This window comes from Callionymus lyra, chromosome 5, assembly GCF_982586985.1.
Source record: "Callionymus lyra chromosome 5, fCalLyr1.hap1.1, whole genome shotgun sequence".
NCBI lineage: Eukaryota > Metazoa > Chordata > Actinopteri > Syngnathiformes > Callionymidae > Callionymus > Callionymus lyra.
The window spans coordinates 30047913-30063858 of NC_141822.1; the positions used below are offsets into that span (position 1 = coordinate 30047913).

At 39.6% G+C, this 15946-nt stretch overlaps 3 protein-coding genes across 3 annotated transcripts; 2 read left to right on the plus strand and 1 right to left on the minus strand.

Moving 5' to 3' along the window:
* Positions 1-16: 16 nt before the first annotated feature.
* Positions 17-5102, minus strand: bco1l (beta-carotene oxygenase 1, like). Its single transcript, XM_087791868.1, has 11 exons — positions 4988-5102; positions 4541-4669; positions 4288-4417; positions 2614-2761; positions 2406-2553; positions 2115-2329; positions 1780-2046; positions 1606-1711; positions 1449-1543; positions 597-708; positions 17-536 (listed from the first exon to the last, which is right to left on the minus strand). The coding sequence occupies exons 1-11, from the start codon at positions 5049-5051 to the stop codon at positions 382-384; spliced, it is 1569 nt and encodes a 522-aa protein (XP_087647994.1). The 5' UTR covers positions 5052-5102; the 3' UTR covers positions 17-381.
* A 2394-nt stretch (positions 5103-7496) lies between these two features.
* Positions 7497-10821, plus strand: LOC148080243 (fibrinogen C domain-containing protein 1-like). The gene is made up of 9 exons (XM_087791869.1): positions 7497-7593; positions 7954-8029; positions 8476-8591; positions 8677-9031; positions 9146-9272; positions 9326-9462; positions 9523-9619; positions 9689-9868; positions 10545-10821. The coding sequence occupies exons 2-9, from the start codon at positions 7955-7957 to the stop codon at positions 10805-10807; spliced, it is 1350 nt and encodes a 449-aa protein (XP_087647995.1). The 5' UTR covers positions 7497-7593; position 7954; the 3' UTR covers positions 10808-10821.
* Positions 10822-11724: 903 nt separating this feature from the next.
* Positions 11725-15278, plus strand: actr6 (actin related protein 6). Its single transcript, XM_087792620.1, has 11 exons — positions 11725-11860; positions 12726-12843; positions 12918-12986; positions 13069-13192; positions 13818-13953; positions 14029-14085; positions 14146-14244; positions 14314-14392; positions 14447-14618; positions 14701-14839; positions 15146-15278. The coding sequence occupies exons 1-11, from the start codon at positions 11793-11795 to the stop codon at positions 15273-15275; spliced, it is 1191 nt and encodes a 396-aa protein (XP_087648746.1). The 5' UTR covers positions 11725-11792; the 3' UTR covers positions 15276-15278.
* Positions 15279-15946: the final 668 nt, after the last annotated feature.

Below are 15946 nucleotides of genomic sequence, written 5' to 3' on the forward strand. Positions count from 1 at the left end.
GTCCTATAGATGCCACAAGGGGCACTGTTTCACAATTAAGCGCTTTGTAAGTTAGTAATGGTTATTTCTAAAGCGCCTTTCTGTTGTCAAAAAAAGGTTGATAACGAATAAATCTAACTTTAGAGCCTTTTCAAAACGTTACAAACACTTTATTTGAGTTGGAAAACACTAGATATGATCAATCAATTTAGAATGGAGATACTGTCAAACGTCTGAGGTCTGCTTTGGACCTTTAGATTACATTTTTAAAAATGAAAACATGTTAAACTTTAATAATATTTTTTTTATTTTTCCATGACATGTTTTTACAAAAATAATTATCTAGGACAAATCCTCCTGGGCTGTGTGAAAGAGATGATCGTTTGTTGATGATCTGGTCAGTCAGTGGCCTGCAGGAATAAAAACTCCATGAAGGTCGATGTGAACTTTTGCTTTGATCGTGGCTCGGGCGATCTCTTTCATGTTTTTGGCGTCGAGCACCAGCATGAATGGGAAAATATTTGGGTCAGGAGAAACGATGGATGACAGGATAACACCTGTGGAGTTAGATCAATCAGCCAGAGTACTTCCAAGTAGTGCACAGTCAAGACTCTCACCGTCATCCTCCTCCCGGGCATCGGGTGATGCCACAAACACAGGCTCGGACGGATAACAATTCTCCTCCTGCCACTCTAGACACGTCTTCGTCACGATGTCAAACTTGGTTATCTGTTAGGATGAAACATTGATAATAAAAGTAGGATTCACCTACAGGGGACAAAGTTCGGCCAATTGTTTTAAGAAGCTGCTGATTTGTCTGCTCATGTTATACCTTCAAAACATTTTTTTTTTAATTACAAAAAATATATTAGAACAAAGGTGCCTTCAGTAGATTGTGTCCTGTAGTACTTACACCATTCTGTAACAAAACCAGAAGAAACTCAAATGTCGTTCTCAGTTTCAATTTGTTTAACCATCGTGAAGAGGTTTATCCAGAATATAGAAGTCTTTAAAAATACAGCTGTTTTAGAATGTGTTTATCTGCAACTTACTCACACGAGATAACAAAAAATCTTGGGAAAATACATTCTATTCAAAATAACGCAGTCTATTAAAATGCAAGAAAAGACTCCTTAAGACTGACAATATAACTGTACTTCCCAAAAGTTTGTATTTTCTATTAAACAATTGAAGACACCAACACCGTTCAAGAAGTATTGTTTTGGCACTGATATTCAATAAAATCTGAACAATCTATTTGTATCAGAAGGTTAGCTAAAAAAGTGCATCTCTTTCCTTCTAAACTTAACTTTCTTCTGAACAAAAAAATAGATGGCAGTCAATGTAATGGAAGGTCTTGTCTCACTAATTTATTTCCAATTCACCTCAGAACACTTGTTTTTTTTAAGTATGCCACCTTCAATACCTCAGTAGAATTCATATATCTAGGTTGTTCTTGTCCACACTACCTTGTTTGGATGTGGTGACCATTCCATACGGGAGCCATAGAAGTAGCGGTACTTCTTGCCATTGTAGTTGTAATTGATGTTGGGCAGCTCCAGACCTGTCGACCGTTTGTCAATGGTTAAGGTTTTTCATACATCAGTGCCGTCTCAGGAAACCAACCTGTGAAGATTATCTCGGGGCGACAGTGGACGCTTCCGTCCTCCTTCATTACCGCCTCTGCAGTTGTGTCTGTCAACGTCACCAGGTTGACCCCTCGAGGAGATTCCTGTTAAGCATGAGTCGGATGTCTGACTGGGACCAACATGAGGTAGTCGCCTGAACTGCTGAGGTTACCTGGTGTGGCTGCAGCGGTAGAACAAATCTCTGGCAGGTCGGGGGGCAGAATTTGGAAGATTCTGCTATGAAGTCTTCAGTTTCTTTTCTGAGGTTGTGCAAGTAAAACATGTCGTACAAGTTACAGTCCTTGTAGCCGATGAGGTCCACCACCACGTGACCTTCTTCCTCGTACGCGTTGATGTGGTGGTAGACCACCAGAGCGTCGCCATGGTACGGAGTCGAAATCCGTTTCCCCGACTTCTTGTCGATGATGTTGAACACGGTCTGAGACCAGAAGTTGTAGCCGTTAGCCTGTCGTAGTTTGACGCTTACAAAGATCTACCGTCACTTACAATGTCGTCTTTGTCGAACTTCAGACACGCCCCCCAGTGCGTGTCCCTGAAGTAGGCTGTGGCTAACTTCAGCACGTCCAGCTTGAACGGCTGTTCTACAAACACGATGTAGTTTTCAGTCATTCCAAAACTGTGGTAGTAGCTTGGGAAGCGGCGGGAGCGGAACGGGAAAGAAGAGACATGCTGGACATCTCGGAGAGCCGACTTCTTCTCATCTGGGGAGTCATTCAGACGTATTCAGATGTTAATCTGCAGTTCATGGACGTGACTATCTTGATGAACAGCATGTACCTGATGGCTGGGCTGGGATCTTGAAGATGAGATACTTGGGTGGTCCTAGTCCGATGACCGCGGTACCCATGTTATAAGTGTTGCCCTCCTGGTCATAGTGTGGATGAGCCGTGGCCAGGTTCAGAGCGATGTGATTCCGGTAGTTCACCTGCAATATTGTCTTTACTCTTGATGATGTTCCACAACATTCTCAAGCTGATGGAGTTACCCTGCCCACTGTGTTCAGGGTAGCCGGGTCGATCTGGTTCATGTAGTTGACCTCAGAGGAGGCGTAGTAGTCGCGGCCATAACGAATGACGTTGATTAAGTTGTTGTCGGTGAAGTCGGGGATCACGTTGCTCAGGTGAGTGAAGAACCTGAAACCAGCACGCAAATTAAATTGACATGTTTGTCTCAAGACATGGATGATGTAGTAACTCCTGGTCTTCAAGGTAACTCGAAAGGCAATTTTTCAAAATCGTGGTCATAAAGGTCATTTTACATTTTCTCACTAAAATACACACTGAGTCAAGTCAGCCTCTACCATATTAACCTGTCTTGTTCATCTTGTACATCACGATGGTCATGATGCCATCCATGATCAAATGCTTTTCTTCATTTCTTTGTCCAGATTTTCTCTTTTTCTTCTCTCTCCCTTTTTCTCTCCCATCATTCCTACTTTAGCTACCCCTATGTATTACACTATAATCACTGCAAAAGATAATTTTTGGTTTATGTCACTTTGGAACATATTCTACCTAAACAGTCATTCAAGTGTTAGAAGCCTGCCCTCAACTCAAGACCATTCCCTCTAAAAAAGTCCTTTCCAACTGGCAAAAAAAATCAATGTGGAGATCATGTGATAGCAAAATAGAATCTCTATGACTGCTTATGCAGCCTTGTGTTCCATGCTGCCTACAATAGGAGAGAAAGTTCCTGTCCAGGGTCCTGTGGCCTGATGTCTTGAGTTGAGTAAAGCAAAACCTTGGCATCACTTTGTAGTTGAGCTTAACTGGTGGTCAGTTACTCCAGGATGGACTTCTGCAAGTTACTTTGGATAGAAGCACCTGCTGAAGGTTTGCTGCGATTAAACAAATCCGGTCCTAAATCAGCGTGTAATGGGTGTTGCCCTGGACTTCTTAGAAAGAAATGGTGCCTCCCTGGATTTTTTGGGGAGACTTTTAGAAATGTCTAATTTTTCAGATGGAATCCAAGATGATTGATACAAGAAACCTATTATCTCTGATGGGGTACACATTTAATGGGTGTCGTCCAACATGGTTGGTAAGGTGGGCCCACACTCTGTTGACTGACGGGAAACCTATTGTCCCTGACAATAAATCAAATTCTGTCCGAAAAATGAATTGGCCATTATTTCAGCCTGGGTGAAGATGCTCCTCTGTTATCATATCACTAGACTCTAGAACACGTGTGTCCTGTCAACTCATTGTTTATGGCCTGCTGGGTGGTTTGCTCAAAATCAAAGTAGGTTAATTTATTATCCTGACCTATAAAGATTCCAGTGATTAAGATAAGGAATGGAGATTATGGATGTCGCCAATTATATACTTTAAATGACCGTAAATGTTGAGAGAAAGTGATTGATGGGGCCTGGTTAAATACAGCTTTGTAAACATTACACTTGTTTGACCCATGACCAAGAGTGCTACAAGATTTTGGCCCATAGTGTGATTGAGTTTGACTGCACTAGAAACTTGAAGGTCCCCGACTTCTTCCTCTCTCACGGTTCTCCAGACATGGAAAGGACCCTGACCCCTGTTTGTCTGATCTGAAGTTCCTTTAAAAAACTGTTGTCAGGGGAATTCAAGATAACACGTCAACATATAATCACAGGGTGATATCATAACACCAACATGTGTGGGTCATAAAGTCTTACACTCACCTGAAGAAGATGTTCTTGCATGGGTCGGGGTAAATCATAGTTCCAAATTCCGACACCACTATGCGGTTGGCTTTGATGTTCTTCTTGTACGTTTCGCTCTTCAAAAACTTGCTCCGGTAGAAGACCTCACCTGTAGGGGGGGGCAGGAGTTAACCCGTCCGTTGAACAAGAGTGGGGATGCAGGTGAGAACAGGTGGACGTCTCTGTAAAGGGTTCAGCTCGTGCTGACGCCACAGTAGCTGGTCCAACTCACCGTTAGTGAAGGTGAAGCTGTGCAGCATTGACATCCCATCGAACCAGTGGTTATAATGAGAGTCGCCCACCGAGAACTGACCCGGTCCGTTCCGAATCAGAACCCCCTGCAGCCAAGAAGGCAGCGAGCCTAAGAAGAGAGATAATCGATCAGCTAATTGATCAATCCTATCCTTAACCCTAACCGGAATCAACAGGTTTAATGTTTAAATACGACAATAGCTCTTATCTGTCAATAATATTAGAAACTCACTGTATCCATTAGTAAACAATTTATTAAGGTTGTTAGTCTGTGATCAGCATTACGGATATCAATGATCAGTTATTGATTGCTATCAGTTCACATCCTAAACAGGCAGAAGCAAACAAATAATCTAACCACACGTATCAATATTATAGATATAGATAGATAGGTAAGTCATTCGAAGTCATTGATTTAGAGTCAGACCGGTGACGGTAGCCCTCAGCGCCTCTGGAGTTTCCTCCCCGTTTCTTGTTATGATCGACTGCATTTCCACCCGCCAGGCTGCGAACTGCTGCTCCTGCCGTCACACGGGTTTATGTGAGCGCCCGGGTTTCGGACTTTGCCCCTTGTTATAAAACCAGTCCATCAAACGCCCCTTATCTGCCTGAACATGCATACTTGGATCATTCAATTTAGATGATTTGATCGCTTCACAAACAAATTCATGCACAGTTACCGTAGCAACACTGTTGTCGAGTATTTCTGAATAAAACATTTGTAAAATAAATGTTGAATTTAACATGAATGCATTTATATATATATAAAGAAAATGCCATTAAAGATGTATCTTCATCAATTTTCTTTGCCCTAGTGGGTTTATCAGTGAAGTTATTCTGCTGCGTGACTTCTCTGTCATTGTGACCTTTGACGCAATCTTTATCTATAATTGGACAAATGGATTTACAGTATAACAGCCTTCTTATCAACGTTACAATGCCCTGTTATCAACAAATGTGTCAGCACCTCCAGCATTGCTTGTTTATAGCCAGTTCTATTCGGAATTGTTTTTATTTTTGCAGTAATGTTTAACTTATTTATAATGTAATTTAAACTCATTTGATTAAAAATAAAAACATTTTTTAAAAACTTCAACATATCAATGTAAGAACTACGAAGCTACAAACAAATGTGGAACATTTAATGAAAATACATACATGGGCTTTACAAGAACCCAATCAGGCGTCAACTCCATTAATGTGATTTTTGTTTGAAGAGTACACTCGGATGGATAAAGTAAGTCCCAAATACACAACCTAAGTACATCATTTGAACGAAATGTTGAACAATCGCCATGTTATGTGAGGTCTTATGCTCTTTCAAAGAAATGTTCTACTGTTTAAGCCAACAAGTCATCAGCAACAAGTCGAACTCTCACCTCCATACATTTCCTCCGTCTCGTCAATAACACACTTCCCCGCTTACCAACATGTGATGTCTTTCACAAGACCTCTGAGCAAGATCAGGGTTGAACACACACACACAGTTAGATACATACACCACAATTTGTTCACCTTTTGTTGATTGTAAAGCGGATGATCCCCCCGGAAGTTAGAATAGGTACAATTTATATTAAATGTATACAATATTCAATATGAATTACATTAGGATGATTTCTTTAGATTTCTTAAACTTCACCTGAATTTACTGTCTTTCTCTTCAGAGGGTTATATTGTTCTCAAATGTTTACACACAGGCAACACCCGAGTATTTAAGCTAGTGTTATATTAATGTTGAATTAAATCTAATTCCTCATAAATTATACTTGTATTCTGTTGAGCCATTTTAATTCATGTTTAGAGTTGTTCAGATCAACTCATCTAAACAAAGGAGAAATGAAGAACCACATTTCTTTTACCCTAGGGTTTTCCCTCTGGGTCAAGGTGACCCGATGTTTCAAAAACAAATGTGTTTAAGGTATCCCTTGTCTTATCTCAGGGTCAAGGTGACCCAGTGGCCTGAAAACAAATGTGTTTAAGGTAAACCTTGTGTTGCTACAAATGTGTGAACTACCTCCACCAATGCATATGTATTTATAGAAGCCAGGCAGCTCATCAGAGACAACACTATGGTTAAACCAACAAAGAACTGTAGATTTCTCTACCAATCACTAATAAGTATTAACCCAGAAACACCAATCATGCCTATCACTTTAATTTCTGGGCCAAAAATGTTAAATATATTCTAAATAATAAGAGGGAATTCTCTCTGTGATCATTATTTCTATATGTCTATATTATTTCTTGCTTGATTTTCAGAAACATCATGTGATCTCAAATTTCTTTTTCAATTTACTTAATTACTAAATTAATTACTAAAACTTTTTTTTTGCTTTTTTGTTAATTTGAGGTATTCGCTTTTGAACAGTTTTTGTTAAAAGGGGAAACTATGCTTTAATGTTCATGTTTACCTTTATAAAATGTTGATAAAAAATAGCATCTTCTCCTTGTTGTTTTAAGGAACAAGTACCTACAGCACTCTAAAAAGCTATATATATATAAAAAATATATACATATATATATATATATAGCCAGGTTTTTTGTCTATATTAATGGAAAAGTGTCAAATAACTTAAGTTCCGTTGTGAGTTTTTTTTTTTAGTGACAAACCTCTCAACATCTAGATTATTTGCAGAAACACCACAAACTTGCTAAATTCTTTTTTAATTTTAAAATAAAAACACACAACATCAACCATTTTAAGACAACAGATTAATTTGTGTTTATGTTGCAGATCTATTTTATAAATATGCCAGATGTTCAAATTATGCAAACAAAATATGATAAAAGTGATAAAGAATAATCACTTGTTGAAATTTGCTAGAACTGTGTGTCTGCCAATTTGGGGATTGGATGGACAGGAGGAGGAGTGAGGAGTCACTGAGAATTGAGAGCAGGGTGCGTGTCGCTAATCTGGAGTTTTCAGACGGATTATCTCAGGTTCAGCTGTCATTCCGTCTGTCTCCATGACAATCTCCTCACAACAACACAAGAGCACTCTCTCATCAGTGCCTCTCTCCCGGAAAACGGCAGGTAAGAGAGAATCTTTGAAGATTTGAAATGTTCAGATTAAAAAACTTTTTCAGAATTATTTGTATCGAGACGAGCCCCCAGATTTGTTTGTTGACTTCATGTCACATGGAGTTCATAATTTGGGGTTTAAGAGGGTGGAGAAAGGGAAAACTTCTGTGTCACTGAAAATAATGTGGGTACTTGATGTAAAAGTTGCTGGAAGATATAGTGAAAAGAATAGTTTAGGAGTGAAAACTGACGCCTGTTTAGTGTTTGTGGTGGTGAGGATTAAAGAAGTCTAAAGACTCTTCAGGTGGAGTTAGCGCGATCATGAATGACTGATGCTGTTAGAGGATAGTAGCAGACGTGTGTGTATTTCAGGATGCTTACTGAGAGGTGGACCATCATGAACAACAGCAGTTCGGAACTGGACTGCAAACAACCAGGAAATCACAAGGTAACTTCACGTACATGCAAGAGCTCCCACTGAAAAACGGTTCAATTGTAATTCCCCACATTCCTAACACAAGCTCATTTGGAACTTAAAAAGCTTCTCAAATAAAAGGGGAACATCTTCCTAGAACTCTACACAGTCCACTTAACTCGCTTTTGAACCTCTTGGATACTCATTTATAAACAAAAATTAAGAAGGTATGTAATAATTGAAATTTAAAATATATATATATATATATATATATGTTCAACTCATTCCATTAAAAAGGGCATTCAGGTTTAAATCTATATTGCACAATATCATTTTATAATCCAACAAGATGTGTCTTTTGTTTTGGTCTTAAAAGCCGACCGGCCGGCTGGTATATTGAAGTGGAGATTTGGGATTAATTCACAGCTAATCACTACAACCACTAATCTTCCACTTCTGTGTCCCAATGTGTTGATTAGAAGTGCTGCCGCTACCTATTATGGTCTGGCGTCACGCTGCTTTCTGTTGTAACAATCGTCACCGTAACAGTCCTGATTCTGTACCTGAATGAGTTTCAACTTCCCTTCATCAACAGGTGACTATCATTTGAATGTGTTCATGTGCAGCTTTTTTCATTTTCTTTCTTTTAACTTGTGAATCTCAAATTTTCACAATTCCAGGGAAGGATCCTCCTCTGACTATCCAATCATCTCAACTAATCCCACCAACACTGGCGCACTCGTAACAGTGTCACGATTTGGTGGTGGGGAACCGATCAGCATCTTTTTGGACCCAAACTGCCCGGACCACAATCAGAATTTCCTGCGTTGGGAAGAGCTACACACCTCGCTGGTGCGGGCGCTGACCAATCACAACAGAGAAGACTGGCGTGAGCGAGATTTGGTGAAGAGGATGGCTGAGCAACTCAACACCATGTCAAGCAACAGCCAGAGTCTGAGTCTTGAGACGGATTCACTGAAAAGAGGTCAAACCTTTTTACAGCAACAAGTGGACGGAATAAAGGGTGACAGCCAGGTGAAAAACTTTAAATGGATTTTTTTTGTTGCCAGTCTGGCCCTGGATTGGAATGAAGACAAGTAGCTAGCTTGTTGGCCAACATCTGCTAATCATGTCCGTTCACCTGCACAGGTGTGGTCCGACACACACGCAGCTGTGATGAGGTTGGCCGCCGACTTCAGCGACTCTCTGATCAGCCTGCAGACGGAGACGGACAGTCTGAGGCGGCTGAAGAGTGACCTGCAAAGAGACAGCAAAGGTGAGACAAACCTCATCATTTATCCAGGCGGGTAACAGCAGGTGCGTCCTCAGGTGTGCGGCCGACCAACTGCAGGGACATCATAGCTGCTGGAGAAACAAAGAATGGAGTTTATTCCATTTTCCCACCTCATGATGAGGAAGGATTCAGGGTTTATTGTGACATGAAGACTGACGGAGGCGGATGGACGGTAAGAACACATTTACAAGAACGCAACATGGCAACCCTTAATGTGTGCATTTGTTTTCAGGTAATTCAAAGAAGGGAAGATGGTTCCGTCAATTTCTTTCGAGGTTGGGAAGCGTACAGAGATGGATTCGGGAAAACAACTGAAGAACATTGGCTGGGTGACACATATGTTCCTCTTGATGTGTCCCTCCAGATACACGATTCTAATGAATGTCTCTCTGTGGTAGGTCTCCAGAGGATCTACTCGTTGACCAGATCAGGAGGTTTTGAGTTGAGGATCGACTTGATGGACTTTGATAATGCCACCGCCTTTGCACACTATGCAGACTTTTCTGTCGGTCAAGACTCGGTCAACCCTGAAGAAGATGGCTACCCACTGACTGTGGATCAGTACTCTGGAACTGCAGGTATTAGAACCAGTACTCAATAAATGAAATACCTTGAAATAAAAAAAGGTGGATGTTTAGAAACTACAGTCAGCACCCCATTAATCGGAGAGAATATCCTTTTAGGAACCATTGTGTTTTCTCAGAAGGTAGTCTTCCTATAACTTGAAAATACTGAAATTACAACCTGGGTGTCCCCTCCCTTTCACCCTAAGTAGCTGGGATAGGCTCCGGCCCCCCATGGCCCTGATCAGGAAATCAGTGATATAAAAAGAATGAAGAAGTGGAATTAAAATTAGTTGGTGGATTTATTAAACCTAGAAAATATACCCCTCAAGAAAGACAACTAGTACGAGGAATGTTTCTATGTGTGTCCAGTTATTGCATGTATAAGACAGCTGAAGTTTGAAGATCAAGAAAACCTGTTAACTAAGCGCTTTTAAGAATATTAAGCAGGTCTCGAAGTCTCAGAACCAGTGAGCAGTAGAAAGACCTGAAAAGTACTAACGAAGTCATGGAACTGTAACCAATTCTGTGAAGAATCACCAGAATCTGCAGAAACTACAACCTTCTTTCTGAAAGAACAATTTTAAGGAACAGCTCTAGATTGGTTTATTTAGGTACGGAGATAGAAAACCAAACCCACTGGCCGTCTATGTGTCTGTACTTGCTGTACTACCATGTTGTCTTCTTTCAGGTGATTCACTCCTAAAACATTCTGGGATGCGATTCACCACCAAGGACCGGGACCATGATCAGTCAGAGAACAACTGTGCCTCATATTACCAGGGTGCCTGGTGGTACCGGAACTGCCATACATCCAATCTGAATGGGCAGTACTTGGCCGGAGGTCATTCTTCTTACGCCGACGGCGTGGAGTGGTCCAGTTGGACGGGCTGGCAGTACTCTCTGAAGTTTACAGAAATGAAGATTCGCCCCAGAAGGAACCCTGATTCTTAACTCAGAACATCAATCATCATTTTCAGCATCTCTTTGTCTGTGTGTGTCTTGTATAAAAGGCCAAAATTGACTTAAGTGTGTTTCTTAACTATTTTACAAACTGTTTTTACTGTAGGCTTGATAAAGTTTCTTTGTAAATCTCTACCTTGTCTGTCCGTCGATCAAGAAACAAACATGTTACTGAAAAATGTACATGCATTACAATAAGAAGACTTAATAAATTTAAATATACAAAGACTCACAATCAAAGCAACACACATAATTAAAAAGAAATGACAGCATAAATCACACAATGACAAAACTAATACTTTAAAAGTAAGTACCAAAGATATTAAACAGCTTTTACCTCATTCAGTTTAGTTCTTACCATGACCCCGGTCTCATTTTGATTGACAAAAGCAATGAACGTAACCCTTGACCCAGTGGGTCGAAAAACCAATGTGTTTGTGGTATGTATTGCTTCTGGGTCAAGTTCAACGGCTTCTGCCACGCATATGTATTTGTGGAAGCCAGGTAGGTTATTTACCTTGACCCAGAGACAAAGTTAATATTCATTAGATGTTAAACCTGCTATTTCTAATTGAGACATTTCAATGATTTTTGGTTTAAATAACTTCAAATCACACTTTGGAAAAACTGTGACACCTTCTATTTTTGTATGATTGATTCTACACCCTGTAGAAGGCAAATGATCATATTAACACTTCATATTAAGTTTCGCAAGCGCTGTCATTTTGAAAAATTAAAGGGAAATAAAATAGTTGTAATGAATTAATAGCCTTGGCGTTAGAGTTTGAATACTCCGAACCACTAGACGGCAGATGTCAGTTTAACCAACTCCAAAAACGAAGAAGAAAGTACGTCACGTGTCGTAACGTGAGGCCGTTGATTGGCTACGATTTAACCATGATGGCGGCTCCTGTGCCTCCATAATACATTATTCTCCTAGAGACATATATATTTTTTAATAAAAGACAGATGAGTGATGGCGACATTAGTCCTCGACAATGGAGCCGCAACTGCGAAGATTGGATACAGCCAAGATCCAGTAACGTAAGTACGCCGGGTCACGTGGTTTTCGAATATTTATGCCAACCACTGCCCACTGACTGAGCTGCAGTTCGTCCAACACAACAGTATCATCCACACTTTACTCAGTCACAGCAACCTTGATCAGAATTAAATAATCAGCACTATATGTGTCTATAGTATACTAGCGTGGGATCAATAATATATATATCAGTATTTATTTCTCATCCTGTTGTAAAGCAGCACAAAGATGAGTGGAGCTACTTGAAATATTACACTTTATTTTGAATGAATGAACCCTATTGTTGCGATATACTGCACACTGTTGAGTATTTAACGTGTTACCGACATTCTTATATATTTCTTAACTAAACAGGTGGCATGGTTGTTTACGTGTCTCGAAACTTAAATAATATGTACTGTCAAACAATTTTGGTTTTGACCTGCTTTAAACTGTGGTCGAATAAATAATAAGGAAATAATTTACGTATTTGTTTTCATAACTGTGAAATAAAAGCGTTATTTGTGTCAAATGCCAAGAAATAAATAATCTTGATGAATGTGTCACATGTTGACGCCCCTTAAACTTCTATTCGCAGTAGTATTTAATTTCATCAGGGTGTGTGATGTCATGATAACATCAAATGGCTTGTCTCCTGTATATTCCATCTCATAAATGAATTAATGCACATTACAATATCCACTGAGTGTTAAAGATATCAGAATCACAATCAGTTACTTGTATTGCCAGTGTTGTACACACAAAATACCTTTTTTGTGGTGGCTGTACTGAAAAAAAAGAATGTACTAAGATGCAGTAACACAAAAATAGGCAATAGACAAACAAATAATTTGATCATAATGTTAATTGTTTGTGTTTGTTTGGCAGGATCATCCCAAACTGTCAGTTCCGCTCAAAGACTTCCAGACTTAAGACCTTCACTGCTGATCAGCTGGATGAGATCAAAGATCCATCAGGACTCTTCTATATATTGCCCTTTCAGAAGGTGCGACTACAACTCCTTGTGCCAATGTTGACTCTGGTGTCATGTTGGAAATTTAAATTGTTTGTTCTCTGCAGGGTTACCTTGTAAACTGGGATGTCCAGAGAAAGGTGTGGGACCGCCTGTTTGGAAAGGATATGTTCAAGGTTCAACTCCTTCATCTGTTTTTGAATCAATTATAATTGTCTGTGTAGTTTCTCCACTGACTGACGCATGTTCTGTGTTTAGGTGGAGTTTGCAGACACAAGTGTCATCATCACCGAGCCCTACTTCAACTTCTCCTCTATTCAGGAGTCTATGAACGAGATTCTGTTTGAAGAGTACCAATTCCAGTCAGTCCTTAGAACCAACGGTAAGTCCCCTAAACTGACTGAATCTGACTACACAGGAGCTTGGATAACCATAATAAACCCGACTGTATCAATTTACATCTGACTCAACCTGCTTATCCTTGACAAACTTAACCCATGATTTTAACAACTCTATGTATTTGGGAACAGTTAATTATAATATAATATTAAAGCGTTGAATTTTAAATGTTGAACCACATTTTTTTTATACAAATATTCTTTTCCCAATAATTTTGATTGTAATATTTAAAAAATGTGTAACCCTTTAAATCAAATATAGAAATGCTGGTAACTTATTTCCACCAGACAATTCCAAAGGCGTATCCTACTACTTGAAAATGTTATCTCTCAATACAAAAATAATTGAATCACATTATTCAATTTAAAAAAAGTAAACCTTTCAAAATATAAATAATTTAATTTGATAATTAAATAAAAAGGAATGAAACCTTTTAAATTGAAGTTGAATTTAATGTTCCCAAAAAAGAATTAAATGTCTATATTTTCAATAAAAGCTTTGTCATTTGAAAGGTAAACTCAACCATTCAATATTCTGAGAGCACAGCTATACTTCCATATTTATTGACTCATCCATCTAATGTGTTGTTTTTGTTGACGGTGTTTCAGCTGGTTCACTTAGTGCCCATCACTACTTCCACACCCACCTAGCAGAGCTCTGCTGTCTGGTTGTTGACAGCGGCTATTCTTTCACTCACATCGCCCCCTACTGTCGAAGCAAAAAGATGAAGGAAGGGATCCTCAGGTGAGCCTTGATATACTGCTACTTTATATACTGTATTTGCTTCATATTTCCTAACAACTAACTTTTTCTCTCCAGGATCAATGTTGGAGGCAAATTACTGACCAATCACCTGAAAGAGATCATTTCTTATCGGTAAATGTCCGGAACAGTGACGAGTGTCAAATTCACTGATATTGACTGATGTGCTTTCAGGCAGTTACACGTGATGGACGAGACTCATGTCATCAACCAGGTAAAAGAGGACGTCTGTTATGTCTCTCAAGACTTTTACAGGGACATGGAGGTGGCACAGTAAGTACTGATGACATCAGACGATCACATGGTCGGAGGGAAACTAAAGACGCAACTGTGTGTGTTCAGGTTAAAGGGAGAGGACAACACAGTGATGAGAGACTATGTCCTTCCAGATTTCAGCTCCATCAAAAAAGGCGTCTGTAAGGTGTGTGGTATGTTTGAAAAAGTCGACTTGAGCGTCTAACATGTTTGTATGCAGGCGCGAGAGGACATGGTGTACAGTGGGAAGTACAAGACTGGGGAGCAGATTCTTCGATTAACAAATGAGCGCTTTTCTGTCCCGGAAACTCTCTTCCACCCCTCGGATATCGGGATCCAAGAGATTGGTATCCCGGAGGCCATTGTGGCTTCTGTCCAGGCTCTGCCTGAGGGTTAGTGTAACAGTCAACACATCTCTTGCACGGACTGCAAATGTGTTGTTAAATGTGTGTTTTTGTGTGTGTTGTCGTGCAGAAATGCAGCCTCACTTCTACAGCAACATTGTCCTTACGGGAGGAAACATTTTGTTTCCCGGCTTCAGAGAGAAACTGGAGGCGGAGCTACGTTCTCTTGTTCCCGCCCATCTGCCAGTGTCTGTCACTCTCCCTGAGAAGTGAGTTACATCCAGTTAATTGACGGAATATTTTCTTGTGTGTCTATATGTATGTCTTAAAGTGAAAACTCACTCATACAAAGTGATTTATTGGATATGATGTGTCATTTGATTAGTTTATAACCATACTAAGCATTCAGCTAAAATTGAATACCTTATAATGGGTTTATTTGTATTGTAATAAGAGCATTTACATTTTTTTGTCAAACATTAATTCAAAGTCTTCTGTTCTTCCATACGTACAACATCACCTCAAAATCTAAAACATTGTTAACCAAGTGTATAACACCCTTTCCTGACCCGCAGTCCAATCAGCTACTCGTGGGAAGGCGGGAAGCTTCTTGCTCACAGTCCAGACTACGATGAAATGGTGGTGACCCGGGAAGAATACGAGGAAAATGGACACTGTATTTGTGAAGAAAAGTTTGATATCTGACCAACTGTTAACTATTGTTTATTTTTTTACCTGATAATAATTTGTGTACATGTATACAATTGGCGATTAATGTAAAGTTTATTTTTTTTGTTTAAGTTACAACCAATGTTTATTCCAAATAATGACTATTTAGATAGTTATTTTCATGAATTTGAAATAAACCATGTTTTTGAAAAACGGAACAATTGATGTACTTCACTGTCTAGTTAAGTAATAGTTAGTGTATCTTCTTTGTTTTGGTATAAAGGGGTTATATTCCTTCATTAAACTACACGCATTTAACCTTACATTTGATCTAAGAAGGGGAAACAGGATTTGTTATAACTGTTCAAATAGATCCAGTAAGAGTACATTGATATCAGGATGAGGACCCCGGATATTAACATTTAATCTGGCGAGCTGGGATTAATGTTATCTGTGAGAAAGGTCAATGACTCCGTCGTGCATGATGACTTCCTGAGTTGAAGATCAGCTTTTATTTTGAAAACGCTCAGGAAGCGAGAGTGATTAAAAGAGGAATAAAAATGCAAATGTCGGCTATGATCAATATTTGGTCGGTGTTCGCCATCAGTTGTTCCATGATGTTGAATGATGGGAGCGTGTGTTCGGGGGGGCGGGGCCAGAGGCAGCAGAGGGCTCATTGTCTGACTGGAGGAGAGAGAGGGACGGAG

Excerpts from the sequence above, each read along its gene's own strand:
- bco1l (XM_087791868.1), bottom strand. The coding sequence starts at position 5,051 with ATGCAGTCGATCATAACAAGAAACGGGGAGGAAACTCCAGAGGCGCTG. Across the intron at positions 2,554-2,613 it reads CCCTGAACACAGTGGGCAGG|GTGAACTACCGGAATCACAT; the intron begins GTAACTCCATCA and ends ACAATATTGCAG. Across the intron at positions 2,047-2,114 it reads AGTTCGACAAAGACGACATT|ACCGTGTTCAACATCATCGA; the intron begins GTAAGTGACGGT and ends TTCTGGTCTCAG.
- LOC148080243 (XM_087791869.1), top strand. The coding sequence starts at position 7,955 with ATGCTTACTGAGAGGTGGACCATCATGAACAACAGCAGTTCGGAACTG. Across the intron at positions 8,592-8,676 it reads CAACTTCCCTTCATCAACAG|GGAAGGATCCTCCTCTGACT; the intron begins GTGACTATCATT and ends TCACAATTCCAG. Across the intron at positions 9,273-9,325 it reads CCTGCAAAGAGACAGCAAAG|GTGTGCGGCCGACCAACTGC; the intron begins GTGAGACAAACC and ends GTGCGTCCTCAG.
- actr6 (XM_087792620.1), top strand. The coding sequence starts at position 11,793 with ATGGCGACATTAGTCCTCGACAATGGAGCCGCAACTGCGAAGATTGGA. Across the intron at positions 11,861-12,725 it reads TACAGCCAAGATCCAGTAAC|GATCATCCCAAACTGTCAGT; the intron begins GTAAGTACGCCG and ends TTTGTTTGGCAG. Across the intron at positions 13,193-13,817 it reads GTCAGTCCTTAGAACCAACG|CTGGTTCACTTAGTGCCCAT; the intron begins GTAAGTCCCCTA and ends ACGGTGTTTCAG.